The sequence below is a fragment of the Vitis riparia genome, chromosome 16, assembly GCF_004353265.1.
Source record: "Vitis riparia cultivar Riparia Gloire de Montpellier isolate 1030 chromosome 16, EGFV_Vit.rip_1.0, whole genome shotgun sequence".
NCBI lineage: Eukaryota > Viridiplantae > Streptophyta > Magnoliopsida > Vitales > Vitaceae > Vitis > Vitis riparia.
The window spans coordinates 19,132,548-19,152,270 of record NC_048446.1 but is presented as its reverse complement, the minus strand read 5'-3'; the positions used below and the strand labels follow the sequence as shown (position 1 = coordinate 19,152,270).

The 19,723-nt window shown below is 28.4% G+C and overlaps 1 protein-coding gene across 1 annotated transcript; it reads right to left on the bottom strand.

The window, feature by feature from the left end:
• Positions 1–11,457: 11,457 nt before the first annotated feature.
• Positions 11,458–12,606, bottom strand: LOC117933374 (WRKY transcription factor 22-like). Its single transcript, XM_034854737.1, has 3 exons — positions 12,185–12,606; positions 11,996–12,106; positions 11,458–11,911 (listed from the first exon to the last, which is right to left on the bottom strand). Exons 1-3 carry the CDS (start codon positions 12,604–12,606, stop codon positions 11,458–11,460), a joined length of 987 nt encoding a protein of 328 aa, XP_034710628.1.
• Positions 12,607–19,723: the final 7,117 nt, after the last annotated feature.

Sequence of the window (19,723 nt, the reverse complement as noted above, 5' to 3'; positions counted from 1 at the left end):
TATTTTGGAATATAAATATATATATATATATATATATTTTCTAAGCAACTAAATTGTGGTTAAGGTTCTCCATAGTCTTCAGATAGACGTGCCCATGGGAGCTAATGATTGAGGTTGTATCTTGGAGCAGTTATCATTTATTAACACCGCATGTAGGTAGGAGATAACAACTCTAAGACAACGTAAAACCACGTGCTTCACCAAACCCGACCAACTCTTAACTTTGTTTCAATTATTGTCTTATTTTCAAGTTGCAGTACTGAAAGTTTTAGAGAAAAGAATAGAGACAGCACATAAAAGAACATACTCAATTTCTATCACAGGACTCCCCTCTGCTTAGCATGCTTTCTAAGCAAACATTGCTCAATTCACAATGCAAAATGTTGCAAAGATTGAATCGATAGGTATACTCTTCACTCAATGAAAGAGTCATGGATCAGATTATTAGTTTACAAACAATACTTGAAAATTGAACATCAATTGAGCATATGGGGCAACCACTAGTGCTCGGGTGACGGATTTGATCATGCAACAGCTTCAAGCAACTAAGAATGCCGGTATGATTGTAATAGAATATATAAGCAAGATGAAACACACAATTGATGGTTTAATTTAGCAGCCATTGGTGAACCTATCACTTAGAAAAAGCACATCATGTGCCTACCTGCAGGTTTGGGTTCTGAGTATAAATGCTTTTGTTACATCCATTTATAATGCTGGAAGCTATGAATATAGGCTTGAGCAACAAAATTTCACTGACCAAATGAATATCATGCAAGCTAATATGGCCTCCTTTCAAAGGAAATATCAGAAACCATTTTGATTAGCTCATTTCCAGAATAACAAGCTGCAAAAATTAGTCCAATTTCAAGTGCTATCAACCTAAAGTCCTGAGTCTGTCAAGCCATTTACTAATCATCTAGTCTCTTGCAACTAATTCCTTCAGTACCTATTCTTTCCAGCTCTACCCATTGCATTTGTCATGAGTAACAAAAACGTAACCTAAGTCTCTAGCATGGTCATCTTAAGCGTCCATCTATTCCAATTGTCAACCATGTTTTAGAGATTTGCTATTTGCACAAAAAATGAAAGTACAAGTCTAGTTTTTATTACTTTTTCTTTTCATTTCAGTATGCAAAGAGTCAGACTTCTTTTTGTAATGAAACTTTTTGAATTAGTACATTTTGATCTGTGGGGACTTCTCTAATCAGTTGATCAATAGCTGGTTTAAGATATTTTGTTTCTTTCATTGATGATTTCTCTCGGTTTTCTTTAGTTTTACCATCTGTGCACCAAAGATCAAGTGTTTTCCACCTTCCTGAAATTTAAAACAATGATTAAGACACAATTTGATACAAAGATTAAGGCATTACAAATTGATTTAGATGGGGAAATTGACTTCTCTCAATCTTTCTGTCATCTCAAAGTATATCCATAGAGTCTCTTGCCTTTATACTCCCCAACAAAATAGGAGACTAGAATGTAAGAATAGGCATGTGGTTGAGGCTGGATTAATATTGACCCCTGTAGCACACTCTTCTGTTCCTCTTTCCCATTGCCCTTACGCATATATGTTCCAAACTTCCCCTGCTCTTACCCTGTCAGCTTCTCCATCACGAAGTGCCCTTATCACAGCCACAAGGTGTTTGCCTGTTCTTGCTTCCCATATCTTAGGCTATAAAATAAGCATAAACTTGAGTTCAAATTGAAAAGAGTACCAAGGTACCGTGTCTTTAAAAACAAGTATTGACAGTGTAAGACTAAAGGGCGTGGTAGCATCTTTGACCCAGGTAAATAGGTTATTATTTTTTATATTTAGAGTCCGTTTGATAGTGATTTTATGAAATTTTTTAGTATTTCTAATACTTGAAATTTTTTATCTTTCATATATTAAAGATGTTAGAAACACTTCATAGAATCACTATCAAACGTACTCTTAGTGAATTAACTCTACCCCAATACACTCTTTGATTTTTAGAAAAAAATGTTTCTTGTAAACCTTGTAAGTAGCTTTCCAAATAAAACGAGTATGGCTTGTGGAATATTTATTAATATTTTCAAAAAAAAGTTTTTGTTTTTAATGACAGAAAATTAAAAAAAGATATTTGTCAACCGAAAAATAAAAAAATATATATTTTTTATACTTTGAAAATAAGAAATAAATCGTTTTATGATAATATAATTGTTTGGAAAATATCACAAAGATTAAAGTTGTAATAACAATTTCCAAGGTTGGAGGTTGAAGAAGAGCCCCCATCAAGGGGCCTCCCAAGTCCCCCTTCTTTAGCTCCTAAAGAGAGCATTTATAGGTGTTCTTGTGTTGTCCTAAGTATTAGGCCAAGTGGGGCATCCAAAACAAGGTGGGAGGTCCAATGAATAAGTGTCCAAAAATATGGACTCCACGTATTTTTGGAAGTCACAAAATGACGGTAGTGCAGAGGAAAATGGCAACAGGTCATAAGGCATGATGTCATCCTATAATTAATGTCATTTTTTTCTTCTCTAGAAGGTGGACTTCTTCTAGTAAAAAATGGTGCCATGGTAGGGAAGAAATGATATCAAGGCTTGACGTGGCACCATCGTGACGTCATTTTTTCCTAAAACCTCCTCACCTCCTTCAATACTACTTGTGTTTTTCATCAATTTTTTTTCTTTTGTTTTTGCATAGGCAAACAATGTCTAAATGTCTTCTAAAAATTGATGACATTAATCTTCAAAGAATCTAGAATTTAAAAAAGCTTACTTGAGCTAATTTGAAAATGTCTAACCCCCTCAACCAACCTAAAAGTTTTGATTGTGGAAAAAAGGATCGTACCATTGATTCCAAACCCCGCTTGAACCTCAGGAACAAGAAGTTTTCAAAACTATCATTATTTGTAAAAATATTTTTACACATTAATAACTACATAAAAAATATGAGAAAATCAAAGATAATATACAATTAGCTAGATAAAGAGCGCTTGTAATGTTAAAATGGAACCCAAGATGTGATTTTTCATTCTCATTACCATACACAATATATGACTTCAGTCATAAAGTCAGATGGATAGATATGAGGCCAAAGAGAGTTTCACATAGGGATTGGGGGTTAGCTCTAATAATATTGCTAGAACTTGCTTTTTTCTCATCTAGATATTATTCATTGTAGGTTGAAGTACTTACGGTTTTAATACATATCTACATAATTAAGAGAAATAATTACAAATATAATGTTAGGAATTTCTCTCCCTATATATGTGATGAGTGTTTCTTATCTATGAGATACATTTTAAAGTAATGAGAACCTTAGTCTAACGTAGATAATCATTACATTAATGAAGGAGTGGGTTATTATAAATTTTATTAAATCTAATCCTTAACCTTCGTGTAAAAGTTTATTTATCTTGTCCCATAAGCTTAAAAGATACGATGAAAGCATCGTATTTATATGGGATGATGATTATGGTATCTCATATCACATAAAGGTAGAAGTTTCCAATATTATGTGCAATGAATTTTTCTTAATTGTATAAATGATCACTTTTAAAGTGGTAAAGGCCACACGCACAATATACAATATTTACATGAAAGGAGCCACCGTTTACATGTAGTTGTATCTGGACATATAAAGAGGAACGGGTTGTAACTTGGAGATATATCAACCCTGGACTTGTGGTATGCAGGTGACATATCACCTTCAAACAACAATGATATGCCCTTAATTCTTGATAGGAATAAAGAACATATATAGCATGAGCAGATCAGAAGAAGCCAATTAATGGAAAAATTGCCTCATCGCTTATTACAGAAGAAGCCAATTAAGGACCTTGAGATTGAGTTGATCAGATTTCTATCTTCTTGAGGTAATAATTACTAGTCCAATGTGATGAATATACAATTCATGGAACTGTTTTCCCATTTATGTGATCTAATGATGAAGAAGGCACCAGCAAAGGCCACAGAAGTCTTGAATTAAAGTTTTTTCTACTGCTACTCACAACAAATTAATCATCAACTCCAAGAAATCAAGAACATTACACAAAGTTACCCTCATTCGTGGATGCAGCAGCATTGCTGCATAAAAGATGGTGGAGAGGTGGCCCTCATTATCTCTAGAGAAAAAGGGAAGGTGATTTGATTGAAGATGATGAAGAAGGGAAAAAAGAAATTAAAATCTCTTTCTTTTGACGGCAAATATATATCTGCATTTCAACATCACAAACTTGCTCTCCTGCCAAACCCATGATCCATGACTAGCACCCATGATAGCATTCCCCGTAAATGCCTCAACGTTGTCATCTTATCTCTCTTTTTGAGGCATCATTACGGCACGAGGCTAATGTACTTTTAAGCTTCATCATGATCTCCATATGCTTTATTTATCTGAGTCAAGATGGCCAACAAGGGCATAGTCTTGTCCACATAATATGGAGCAAACCTTTAATTAGTAAGGAGGGAAATCCAAGAGATCATAATAGGTTTTTGAATTTAAGCTTTTCTTTTTATCAACCATCCAAACGATAATGAAAATCTACACAACAATAAGGACCTAGAGATAGGCATGACAACTCTTGTTTATTTTTATTTTTCTTTTCATAAAAGATGGTTTTTAAGTGAAATTTTATCTTTTCATTTGGCCCGTTTAAACTTGTAGCAAATAAGATCCTTAACCCAATGTTTGGTTTTTAGAAAATTCAAAGAAAAATATAAAAGAAAAGAAAATAGAAAGAAAAAAAAAGTAAAAAAAAAAAACATATTTAAAGTTAATAAAATATTTTTATATAATTTATTTATTTTTGTATAAATTTAAATAGTTCGAAAATATACACATTTCTATAATAAATTAAATATGAGAAAATAATTTTTTTTTTAAATTTTTTTCATTCCCTTGGTATTTTTACTCTAAAGAGTCAATCTTGACCCCAATTTTATACTTAAACATATTAATTAAGATAAGATTGACTAGCAATGAGTGATTTCAATTGCAACCAGTTTGAAACAAAAGTCCACATTGTTGGCTCGAATAATAGAATGGAATATTTTAATAACAAATTGATATCTCATTGTAAAAAGGGAGATCATTCAACAATCTTCATGTATTGATATTCCTCAACACAAGGGGGTCATTGAGAGAAAATAAAAATAAAAATTTGCTTTAAGGCTGCTAGAACTCTACCTTTTCGTACGCGAGTATTGAATGAAGAATTTGATAATTTGACAACGGAAGAGATATGCATTGTGAATTATGGAAAGAAAGAAATAATAAATATCCTAAAATAACAAATATTATTTCATGAATTAAGAAAATCAAATATTATTAATATTTGATTGCTCTTAATTCATTTAAAATAAAAATTATTTCCTAAATTAGGAGAATCACATATTCATGTCCAAATTAATACAACTAAATGTAATGATCACTCCTTTAATGTAAATATTGTATGCTTTAGGTTTTTTCTAACTTTAAAAGTCATTTAGAGGATTAAGAAGAATTTATCACATAGTATAATGTCATAAACTTCTCCTTATTTGATATGAGGTACCTCAATCACCCTTCTATACAAGTACAACGTGTTCATCATGTCCTTCAAGATTATAAGACAAGATAAATAAACTTTTACATAGAGATAAAAAATATTAGTTTTAACACCATTTATAATAACTCACTCATTGTCCACTTTAGGCCAAGACCCTAATTACTTTAAAACATATATACACTTTAAGAAGCACTCACTACATAATAGGTAGAGAAATTCCTAGCACAAATTGTGTAAATATGTTTTGAAGTTGCGATGAATTCAACCTAAAATAAACAATATTTACATGAGAATAAAAAACAAGTTATTACAAAATAGTATTAAGGTTAACCCCTAATCCCTAGGTAAGATTGGCTAGCATTGCAAGAGGTATCGATTTATCTAATTCTATAATTGATTTCATATGTTGCTTGGTAATGAGAACAAAAATCACATCTTAAATTCCATTTGAACATTAAAAGCACCTTTAGACTAGTTATTTCTATGTCACCTTCAATTTTCTCACATTTTCTATTTAGTCATTGATATTCATAGGTAATTTCACATATAATGATGGTCTTGGAAACTTCTTGGCACAATCCACATGGTAAAAGTGGAGCATGGGTAGAGTTAAAGTATCAAAGTTGCATGAAGATCAATGACATAGTCTTATTTCAACCAATCAAAACTTTTAGGTTGATTAAAAGGGTTAGAGATTTTCAAATAAGCTCAAGTAAGTTTTAAATTCTAGATCCTTTAAAGATACATGTCATACTTTTTAGAAGATTTAAACATTGTTTGTCTATATGGAAAAATCAAGAAAATTGATGAAAAATATGAAGAGTGTTAAAGGAGGTATCGTGGGAAAAAAATGGTATTAAGATGGCATCACCTTAAGCCCTAGCATCATTTTCTCCCTACCATAGCACCATTTTTTCCAAAAGATGAGGGTTAGGATGACATCATGCCTTATAACATGTTGGCCTTTTCCCTACACTACCGTCATTTTGTGGTAGAACTCCGAGAATATGTAAGGTATAATTTTTTGGATATTTCCTAAGCCTACATTGGATCTCCTACCTTGTTTTAGATGTCTAGGCCTCCACATGGCCAAATACTTAGGGCAACCCAAGAAAACCTATAAATGGACTTAGGGGCTCTTTAATGGGAAGCTCTCCTTTAACCTCTAACCTTAGGACTTGTTACTACAACTTTAATCTTTGTAATGTTTTCAAATTTTAACGGTTTTTTAGTTAGTTATATTTACTCTCTTGTTTTGTTTGACTTTGAAGCTTAATCTTAGATTTCAAAGATTATTATTTTATGTTTTGTTTGTGTTTCTTATTTTGGTGTTGAGTTCATGTCTTATGAGTATTTCTTTTTTCCCTAAGGGGAAAGGGTCCTTAAGACCTTTATTGTGCATAAAATGACCCTCAAATCTTAGGTGTTTGATGATATATTCAGCTTGTGAGTTCCTTTGTTTTTAATTAGAACATCACGCATTGATGCTTGAAAATTGAAATTTAAGGATTCCTTTGAGGGTATCTTCAATGTTTAATGTTTGAGAGTTATTTTGACTTGAAACGACCATTATTGAGTCCCTAATGTTATGATTTGGTAAGCAAATGGGCAATGGAGGCTTCATCAATATCATATGGAGCTCTTTAACAAGTATAAGATATTAGGTTTTATTAAAGTGTACTTCTATTGAAAATCCTTCAAATGAGAATACCTATAAGTAATCTCAGTTGTGTCAACTTTATTGAAGGTTATTTCATAGAAATAAAGGAGCTAAGAAATCCCCCTATCCTTAGACCTTTTACAAGTACTTTTTAATTAAATTTCAACCCAATTTTTCACTATTTTAACAAAACTCATGTACCTTTTTTTTTCAAACATACAATTGAGTGAAAGAGTTTGTTTTGAAAAATTCCACTCATCCTCCAATATTTCTAATTCTCTTGTACATCTAATATTATCTCCATATGATTTGACACCCAACTCATCAAAATATTAAAACTACAATAATTGACTCCCTAAACTTGGGGATATTGGCGTACATATTTGGGAGTAGTCACTTTATATCATGAGATGCAACAAGGTCGTCATGCTTACATGAGAGGATATGATTATAATAATTTACTTGATCAATTAATCGGGGAGAAGTTTCTAACACATATAATAGACTTCTTTTAATTATGTATATATATTTTATAGTCATGAAAATCTTGGTTCAAAGTGGACAATATTTACAGGAGAGGAGCAAATCATTACTATGTAGTTTTTAGGGAAATCAATTTTAACTATACCCCAAAAAAAAAAAAAAGAATAGTGATGTACATAAAACACTTAATGTTAATTTATGGCTTTAAAATTGCCATGAGTTTCAAAAGTAACCTTGAAGTATCCCTTAAAATAAATTACTAAATTGTTGTGACATGTGTTATAATGAAAATAATGATATTTAAAATTTAAATTTTTTTATACCAAATTTATAATTAAAATAAGTAATTGTATTCTTCTACATTAACTAAATTTAAATAATTTTCTCCTGATAAAATTTATTATTATTATTATTATTATTATTATTAAACATTAATCCCAACAAATATTACATTTTGATAATAAAAGAGTTCCAACTAGACATACAATATTATGAGTTGTACTAAGGTTAAAACAATGTCACTTTTTAAATGATTGATTTACTGTAATATTGGACAACCATAATTAATTTGAGATACTTAAAAAAAAAAACACTAGTGACTTAAAAGTTTAGATTTTTGGTAGAAAAGAAAACAATATATTTTGATAATATTCTTGTATATAATAAAATTTAATATTATGGAAAACTGTAATATGTTTAATAATATGTTGGGTAGGCTACTACATATTAAATATCATTTCTTATTTTTAAATGGATTTAATAATAAATATTAAATATTATAAAATAAATTCTATGACGTATTAAAAAACATACTTGCTCTTCCCTACAAGCTTGCGTACACCCCAATAAATTTTTAATTGCATTATGCATGGCCTATCATATAATAAATTATATTCCACCTTAAATATTATTAAATTTCAATGCAAAATTAATTAAGAGAAAAATATTTTTTATTAATTTATATGAGTTTGTGTTCACATCAAATTGAGAGCTTTGACCCAAAACAGTACATTTAAAAAAAAAAAAAAAATCAAAAAACTAAACTTGTTTTCAAAATAATGTCTAATTTAGTGCGTCTATGCCACATGTTCTGTCATGTCATAAAACCGTAGTTGGTGACTACAGTTTTATTTTTCTAAAGTGGTTAAAAATCATAGTCACCAACCATGATTTTAACTTTAACTTTAAAACCGTAGTTGGTGACTACGGTTTTGACTTTTTTTTTAAAATGGTCAAAGTCGTAGTCACCAACTGCGACTTTAACTTTTTATATATTTATTATATATAACTTTAATTTTTTAAATAAAAATATTATATTATTTTGATTTTAAATATACTTATTTCATTATTTAAAAAATAATAATATATGAAATTAAATAATTGATATTTTTAATTTGATATAAAAATATATTTTTTAATTTTATTAAAACAATAGGCACTATATTTAATATAAATATAACTAGTTAATTAAAATTAAATATAAATAAAATATAATAAATTATATCTATTTAAAATAAATAAATTATAAATGCCTATTTAGAAATATATATATATATATATATATATATATATATATAAATTATTATATTAATTAATAAATTTTTATATATTATATGTAAGTGGTATATAATATCTCACACACACACACACACATATATATAAAAGTTTAATTTAAGTTTAAAATTTATCACATTTTTATTTAAATATATAAATAAATTTTATTAAAACAATTGACACTATATTTAATATAAATATAATTAGTTAATTAAAATTAAATATAAATATAATATAATAAATAAATTATAAATGTCTATTTAGAAAAAAATAAATAATATAAATTATTATATTAATTAATAATTTTATATATATATTATATGTAAGTGGTATAATATCACACACACACACATATATATATATATATATATATATATATATATATATATATATATATGATATTATGAACTTAAATTAAAATATGATAAATTTGAAACTTAATTGAACTTATATACATGTGATATTATATACCACTTACATATGGTATATAAAAAATTATTAATTAATATAATAATTTATATTATTTGTTTTTTTAATAGGCTTTCATAATTTATTATATTTAATTTTAATTAACTAATTATATTTATATTAAATATAGTTCCTATTGTTTTAATAAAATTTAAAAATATATTTTTATATCAAATTAAAAATATCAATTATTTAATTTCATATATTATTATTTTTTAAATAATGAAATAAGTATATTTAAAATCAAAATAATATAATATTTTTATTTAAAAAATTAAAGTTATATATAATAAATATATATAAAGTTAAAGCAGCAATTGGTGACTACGACTTTGACCATTTTTAAAACAAGTCAAAACCGCAGTTACCAACTACGGCTTTAAAGTTAAAGTTAAAATCGTGGTTGGTGACTATAGTTTCTAACCACTTTAGAAAAATAAAACCGTAGTCACCAACTACGGTTTTATAACATGACAAATTATGTGGCACAAACGCACTAGATTTGACATTATTTTGAAAACAAGTTTAGTTTTTGGATTTTTTTTTTTTTAAATGTACTGTTTTGGGTCAAAGCTCTCAAATTGGACCATACGTGTGTTATAATAAATTTATATTTGACCTAAATAATTCCTACAAATAAACCATCATTTTTATACCAAAATAATATTTTTGTGCATTTTATTATTATATATTATTATTGTCTTTACATATGTCTTAAAACAAATTATATTGAGTATGATCACCATATGAAATATGTGATTATTTCATCCTAAGGGTGCTTAAGACAACAACAATAAAAAAAAATTCCTCTTTGAAATGCAATTTTTTTCCCCCAAAACTATCTTTAATTAATTGCCTATTTTACAATAAATTTTACCTTAACTTAAAATTTTACAAGAGACCAAATATCAAAGTAAAAAAAGGAAAAGTGTTTTGTTTATAAATATTCCATTTATAACAATTTTATCCAAATAATTTATCACTTTCATTTACAGCTATCATTTATGATTTATCACACTAAATTCATAATGGATTTTTACTACATATTTTGAAAAAAAAAAAGAAAGAAATTTCAAACTTACAACTTACCAAATTTCATTACCTTAATCTTAAAATTCATGAAAGGTTATATATAGAAAAGAAAAGAAAATTTATTTTATGTATTTATGAATTAAGATTTCAACAATTTTGTTTTAAATTTTTTGAAAGTAATTTTTAAGGATATGAAATAAATCTATAAATTTTATATAAAAGTTGCTTATATTTGGTTTTTGGAAAGAAAGTTAAATTATTAAAAGATTTATTTATTTTTAAAATATTTAATCTTTATATAGAAGAGTTAAATAAAAAAAATTAAATAATATGTAAAAATAATTTATTAATTTTAAATTTATTTTTTATTTATTTATTTATTTTTTCCTTTTACTTTTTCTTTCTATTTTCTTCCCCGAACAAACATAGCTAATTGTTGATATGTTTATATTATTCTCATAACACCTCTATCCATTATCACCTAAAAATTATTGCTTAATAACCCATCTTTATATTGGATTTTATTAGGTAAAAGAGATTACTTAAAGTTCATTGGTATAATTGAGATAATATAATGCAATTTTTTTTTTCTAAAATTATTCATAATCTAATAAAATATATTCATTTTTTAAACATAATTAAATATATTTATTTTTACTAAAACCTTCCTGAATAGCCAACGTTTTACAATCTTTTGCTTCATATTTGGATTGCAAAAGATCAAAAGGAAGATTTAAAGAATGCCTAATCGGAGCTTCCGGCTGCGTTAATGGAGTTTTTGGCCGGAGAATGAGGTTCGGCGATGGTCGGTTGTGAAGCTCTTGAGTTTAGTATATGCATGGCCATGAATGTTTCTTCTGACATCTGCATGTTTGTTGTGAGAATATCAGCTTCTTCTTCTTCTTCTTCGTCTTCAAACATTGGCTCACTGTTTTCGTTTTCATTCTCCGTGTCTGGCTTTTGGGTTTTGTTGTTGTAATGAGCAGTCAATGGTGTGGTTGGTGAGAGATCTGTGACGGAGGTGGGGGCGGCCGGTGGAGGGTTTCTGGCTGTGCCGGCAAGGGATCTCCGGGTGGTGGGGCGGGCGTGGATGTGATCACCTATGTAGCTGACGATGTACTCCTCGGGGTTGTCTTGACTGAGCTCTACTTGTTTCCTAGCAGAGCAAGCCTTCAAGGTGCTGCAGCGATAGTAGTTCCTGCAAAAATCAATCAGAAACGCATCATTTTCCCGAGAAAACGAAGTTCAGAAATAAAGGAAAAGAAAATGGCTAGAAACGAACCTTGGATATGGGGATCCCTTGATTGGCTTCTGCCCATACTTCCGCCAAGACCACGAGTCCCTTGAAAGGGTCTTGGCGTTGATTCTCATCATCAGCCTTGGCCGGCTCTTCCTGCAAAAAGACAACAAAGCCAATTTCAGACATTAGAAGAAGATTTTCACAACAGAAAACTCAAGAAAAATAAAGCACCTCCTTCTTCCGGGGGCTTGGGATGGAATTCTTCGGCCAGAACCAACCCCATTTTTCTCGGTCTTGCCCCCCTGCTGTTGCCGCTGCGGCAGTTCTGGTTTCTCCTGGTGGGATTGACATTCTGCCCGTTGGTGTTTGTTTTCCGACCCCCCACCGGCAGAATCCTCTGCGACAGCAACAGAAATGGAGACCCCACCAGGCTGGGCCTTCCGGTAGAATGGTCTGTAGACATTTTGCAGTTCGTCGAAAGGATCATCGCCTTTATTTCTTACATCATCTTCGTAATTACCAGAAGTGAAAAGCCCATCAAAGTTGAATAAACTCTTCTCCACTTCGTCATTTCCGTCATTGCCATCCCTCTTTGGATACTTAGCGGCTGAGCAGCTTCTGACAATGGCGAACAGGTCCCAATCATTAGCCATTTTCAGTATCTCTCAATTTCTAGACTACCCAGACCCAGAAAGGCGCTGACTTGAGCAGATACCAAAAATTTAAATTAAATAAAAAAAAAAACCAAAGAAGATGAAGATTTAGAGACAGAAACTGTACAGAGCTTGATGTGATGAACAGTGGATTCACACTTCCCAATCAATACTTCCCACAGAGAACAAGATAGTGGTTTTGTGATTGGGTCGGTGGTTTTCTTTCTCTTTTCCCTTTTTCAAATTCTGTATTGACCCTGTGCATTGCAACGCTGCTAATCCAAGTCTCACTTCTCCTTCCATTCACAACCCACCGCCACTTCTTCCTTCCATGGACCTCTTAAGGGTTGTAATTTTAGAAAAAATATTTGATCTTTTTTTATGATTTTTTATTTATTTATATAAATTAGGAATATTTATGCTTATATTTATTTAATCTATTAAAAAATATGTGGTATTAATTTGATTTTGTACATGTTAAGGTAGTGAAATTAATCTAAATTGATGTAATAATTATTGTAAGTATATGAAAAGTGGATTAATTTACCAATTTTAGTATGACATGTGATTATTTATTTACTTTTAAACAATCTTAAAAGATTTTTTAAAAGGTGGGTTTCTTAAGATAATTAATTTAATTTTAAATAATCTTTAAAGATTTTTTTTTTAAAATCAAATATTTATTGAATGATGAAATCAAGAGATTTTATGTGATTTCATTTAGTATTTAGGATGGCTTTATTGATTTTGGCATGGGATTGCAAGGTAAATGGAATAAAATAAATAAAAGGAAAAGTGGATTTTCACTCATTAATTTGAAAAAAAATATAGAAAAAAGAACCCAAATTTTTATAAATCAGATTCATCTTTATTAATTTAAAAATATTTTAAAACATATACAATTTTTAATAAATCATATAATTATTTTCTGAAATATCATTTTACTTGATGATATTAAATAAAATTAACAAAAAATTAATTTATTATTTTAATTTGATAAAAGTATTTTACAAATAAATACATTATAAATTTTTTTATTATACAATATGAGATACAAATCATTGTGAAAATTTTCTCTAGAATCCTCTTGTGATAAATTCATCATGTATTATATAAATCCACTCATTTTCTCATCCTCTTTTAATAAAATTAAACAAAAAAATTTGTTAGTTGATATCAACAATAAAATAAGAAATTTTAAAAATTAAAAATATAATTAAAACTAAAATACTTAAAAATTAAGTACAATTAAAGCCAAATAAACTTAAAAATTAAATACAAACAAAAAAAACTTAAAAATTTTAAAAATAAAATATTGACTCTCATTCAATTTCCAACTCTTTCCCCATATCTATGTTTTTTACTAGTGTGTTTTAACGAAATGAAAATTAATATTTTGTTTTTTATATTTTTACCTTTTAAGTTTTTTTAATTTTAATTATATTTTTAATTTTTTAAATTTTTTATATTACTCATCTCAAATTAATTCTCACAGTAAAATTTTTGTGATATTATTAAATAATTATTCGACTTATGAAATAGTGCATGTATTTTAAAATATTTTTAAATGGATGAAAATAAATCTAATTTATAAAATATGAGGTTCTTTTTACAATATATATATATATATATTAAAATTAGTGAGTCAAAATCCATTTTTTCCATTATTAAGAATAAAATAATTTATATTAAAAAAATTGCAAAGTATTTTCCTAAATTGCTTTCCTTTTTATAGTGTTAAAATGTAACTTTATATTTATATAAAATGAAGGACATTGTTCCTATATATGAGAAGTTGGCCCACATGCCCAAGAAAAATCTCACTCTCTTTTTATAGAATGCGATACAAATTTGTTGTTTGACACGTGAGACCCACCAAGGATTAGCATTTGAATCTTGATGAGCAAATTTGACTAGTGAGTTGGTGGCTCCCACCAAAATATATGTATGATATATTTTATTGATTTTTCACTTTAATGATGGTGAGGGTAAATCTAGATATAGGTATATTTCAATATTAGAATTTGAATTTTTGGACCATAGATTGCCTCAGTGATAAATATTATTTTAATTTTTAAAATTTATATTACAATAATAATTATTGTAATTATAATAAGATAAAGATATGACATATAAGGCAAGTGAAGAAGTGGAAGATACTGAAGTGAAGCATAAAAGGAGGATGAAGAAAAAGGAAGACAAATAATGAAAAGATATGAAGACAATTAAGGCCATGATAGAAAGGATTATATGACATAATACCAAATAAAGATTCAAAGATTTGTATGTCTTGTTGTGACAATAAAGATGAGAAGTGGATTTAATATTCTAGGTTTTAACTTTCTTATTAATGAAGATTAAAAGTAAGGTTGAGTTTAATCGACTTAATTTATTAAACTATTCTTATAGACGTGAACAAAAGATAAGTTATTAGCTAATTTATAACATTATTTTATTATCAATCAACATAAATAAGTTTTAATCTCAATTTCATAACTTGTTTAACTTCTTCAACAGTTTTAATTAAGTTTGAAATTTATTAGTATTTGATAAGTCAACTTAATAACTTAATTTAAGTTATTAAGTAAATTAAGTATGTTTGGTAAAATAAGTTAATGTTATGAATTAAAATAAAAAATAATTTGAAGTAATAAATAAAAATAATTAATTTATTCTTAAGTAGACGTGCATTTTCATTTTACATTTTTATTATCATTTGCCGTAATTATCTCTAGGCCGATCTCCTTCGCTACTCTACGATCTCCATTATTATTCGTTTTTTTTTTATCATAATTATAATTTATGATGATAAATATGTTAATTTGATGATTTAGAATAAATTTTAAGTTAATTTTATTAAACAACCTTAATACTTAAAAATAAAAATTAAGTAATAAGTTTTAAATTAACAACTTAACTATAATTCAATTTAAAGTCAACTTAATTTATTAAGTAATAAGTATTAAGTTTTACCAAATATCGAGAATATTTGATAAACATAATACTTAATGATTAATGACTTAAAATGAATTTTAGTTGAATTATACTTAAGTTACTAAATCATTAAATTGATTTACTAAAATCATATTTAATTTATTAGTTATTAACCAAACATACTTAATATACTTAATCACTTAAATTTATTAAATCATATTAAATTAATAAGTTAATTTATTAAAAGATCTCTTCTTCTTAGACTCTTCTTCTTATTTTCAAATTGCAATCATGTCTTTATATCCTCTTTCTTTAGTCGTAACACTTTTAGTGGCTTGGGTGTCATAAAATGCACAACTAATCTAAATAATTTATTAGAGTTTTATATGAAAATATGGTGAATAAGTCATCTAGATTGCAAATGACACTTCTTATTCTTAGTCATGGTAACATCAATTTGATTAGTAATTATTCTAGTTGAATTTTTTTTTTTTCCATATTCTAACTTCCCACTCAACTCATTTCAATTGGAGCAAGCACTAAGATTTTCTTATATTTAATTATTTAATTATGGAATTTTACTATTTTAGAGTCCAACCATGAGCAAAAAGATTAGCAAGTGCACTTAATCTCCAAGCTATTTATCTAAAGAAAAAGATGAAGCATTTAGTCTCCTTTCACACAATAGGATCTTAGTTAGCATTAGCAGCTAAGTAATCCTTAAAATATGATTTTGACTCGTTTCTTTTTGTACCTTCCATCTTTTTAAAGGTTTATTTGAAAAGTTTGATAATTTGGTAATGGAAGACGTGAATTTTATGATTTAATTTATACAAGAATGTATAGTGCATTATACAAAGAAAGAAATAATAATGAATATCCTAAAATTAAGAATAATATTATTTCCTAAATTAAAAAATCTAACGTCTTTATTATTATTATTTTGTGTTCTATGAGCTCGTGTCTTCTTCGGTGAAGGTTTCTTTTGACAAAGACTTGATAAAAATATCAAATTATTCATTTTTTTTAATATGTAGGAAAAGTAAAGCTTCTTCCCTTCAAATTATCCTTGAGCATTTCAACCATAACTATATTATCCAAATAAAAACTTTTACATACTTTAAGAACATTTTCTCTCATCCTTTAAGGAGTGAGTGATTGTATGTGTCCTTGAAGAACTACAATGATTTAGCATCCCAAATCATGTGTAGATAGACAAACTTTGTTTAGGTCTAAAATTGGCTTTAACAAGATTGTCTCATATACTTTTGAGATTTCTTAAATATTTTTCAAGAAATCACCACTTTTTCTTTTTTTTTTTCAATTGTAACATAGAATGAGTACTCTTTAAGGGAAATTCATACCTCATACACCTTGTTAATACCAATTATTACATTGAAAATATCTTTTATAGTTATAAGAACTCATGAAGTGACAAATCTGTCATTATTGATCAATAACTAGTATTGCAGGATAAGACTTTTGCTTACCTCATCATCTTTAATGTCTTTAGCAAGTTTTTCTCTACTTAAGAGAAGTTGAAAAACAGTAACACTATGAACTAAGGAGATCATTTGATTTTGTTACAGTAGGAAATTTATGGTGTTTAGTTTGATTTCAATTAAACTAGAAAGAACATTAATAAGAAGGCTAGAACACAGACACTATGAAATAAGGAGATGATTTGTTTTTGCCGTAATAGGAAATTTTTTATGCTTAGCTTAATTGGAATCAAATTAAAAAGAATATTGATAGAACGCTTCGACATAGTAGGAAATTTGTGATATTTAGTTGGATTTGGCAAGGCTAGGTCACGCCTTTTAGGCATTTGACCATTTTTGGAGAAGACCCAAGTACGGGCCTCCTCCCGTAACTCTACACCATGAAGAGTTGGGTGAATTTTACTATTTCTTTTTACAAATTTATACAAGAATATATTATGAATTATAAAAATAATAATAATAATAAATATCCTAAAATTAAAGGAAAAAATATATTATTTTTTAAATTATAGATCTTGACTTGTGGAATAATATTGATTGAAATGGATTTTTATCATAATTCTATGCATTGCCTTTATTATTCTCATTTTTAATCTTGTTATTCCATGTTTTATTTTCCCTTAGTATTATATTTTAGTATCATATTTTGTACCTATTTAATCATTCGACATTTAAATCTATGCAAGCCATTTAATTTTTTTCATTTAGTTTTATATCTATAACGTTGGTCAATCTTCTAAGCAAATAAGTGTCTAATTTAATTAATCACTTAACATTTAAATATATACAAACATTTTAAGTTAATTCATTCAAATTTGTGGGGTCTATATATCCTAAATGATTCTTATGATAGTTTCAATACTTTGTTATTTTTATTATTGATTTTTCTCTAGCTATTTGGCTTTATGTACTAAATTAAAAATAAATTTAAGGTTTTCATGCTTTTGAGGATTTTCCTAACATGATTTCATGTTCCAAAAAAAAAAAAGTAACATATATAGATGTCACTTTTAAGGTATCGACTTGTTGAGATTTTTATAAAAATTTATCCTCAACAAAATTTTTGTATCACCGAAGCGAAAATGTAAAATGAAAAAGTTAGAGGTATTTAATAAAATTTTAAACCAATATGGGTTAAGCGTATCTAACCAAAACTTAAGAAAAAGGGAATGAAATAAACATTATAGCATAAGTACATTATATATCAATTTAAGCTAGTGAGACTAATACACCTAGCAACATGTAGAATCGACAATTGATACTATAACTTTTAATCATGTTATGATGCATTGAGAAGATGACAAGATTGATATATGCTTCATTATATAACGAGAGAGAGATTGATTTATGCTTTATTATGCAGAGAGAGAGAGAGATATTTTAACCATGTTATGATGCATTGAGAAGATGACAAGATTGATAGATGCTTCATTATGTAATGAGAGAGAGATTGATTTATGCTTTATTATGTAGAGAGAGAGAGAGAGAAAGAGATATTTTAACCATGTTATGATGCTTGAGAAGATGATAAGATTGATATATGCTTCATTATGTAATGAGAGAGAGATTGATTTATGTTTTATTATGTAGAGAGAGAGATATTTTAACTATGTTATGATGCATTGAGAAGATGACAAGATTGATAGATGCTTCATTATGTAATGAGAGAGAGATTGATTTATGATTTATTATGTAGAGAGAGAGAGATATATATTTTAACCGTGTTATGAACTTATGATGCATTGAGAAGATGACAAGATTGACATATGCTTCATTATGTAATGGGAGAGATTGATTTATGCTTTATTATGTAGAGAGAGAGAGAGAGAGGTGTGTGGTGGTAGTAATGGATCATGATCCATGGGTTTGGCAAGAAGCATGTTAAAAAAAAAAAGGCAGATTTTTTTCCGTTCTTATGAATAAGGAACTCATCCCACCCCACTTGCCCTTCATTATGTAATGGGAGAGATTGATTTATGCTTTATTATGTAGAGAGAGAGAGAGAGAGAGAGAGAGAGAGAGAGAGAGAGAGAGAGAGAGAGAGAGAGAGAGAGAGAGAGAGAGAGAGAGAGAGGAGGTGTGTGGTGGTGGTAGTAATGGATCATGATCCATGGGTTTGGCAAGAAGCATGTTAAAAAAAAAAGGCAGATTTTTTTTCCGTTCTCATGAATAAGGAACTCATCCCACCCCACTTACCCATCCTCCTTCCAACCAAACTTATCTTCCATTAATTTTACATCCATGTCTAATGAGAGACTTGAGTGAGTGAGAGGCCACAATCCATCACTTTATAGCGTGGGGAAGAGGCCATGCCACACACTAGGTAGGAGTAGGGGACGCCCCACAGCTCCAAGGAAGCACCCACCACGTGTTGAGCTCACTCACTATGAATCGATGATTGTGTCTGTGGCCTTTGTTGGTGCCTTCTCCATTATTAGATAACCTGTAGAATAACTGATACCAGAAATGGAAAAACACATTCCTATCATACTCTTTTTAAGTGAACAGCCAGAAATGGGATATTGCTGTAAAGGTGGATCCCATTTTCCCCACCTTGCATCTGTGGGTGTTCATTGGGACCACCTGAAAGGGAAAGGAAAAGAAAAAAAAAGGCACAGTTTTGATTTGACTTAATTTACCTCTGTTTAAGTACATGGTCTTCCTTCATCTTTGTTCCTATC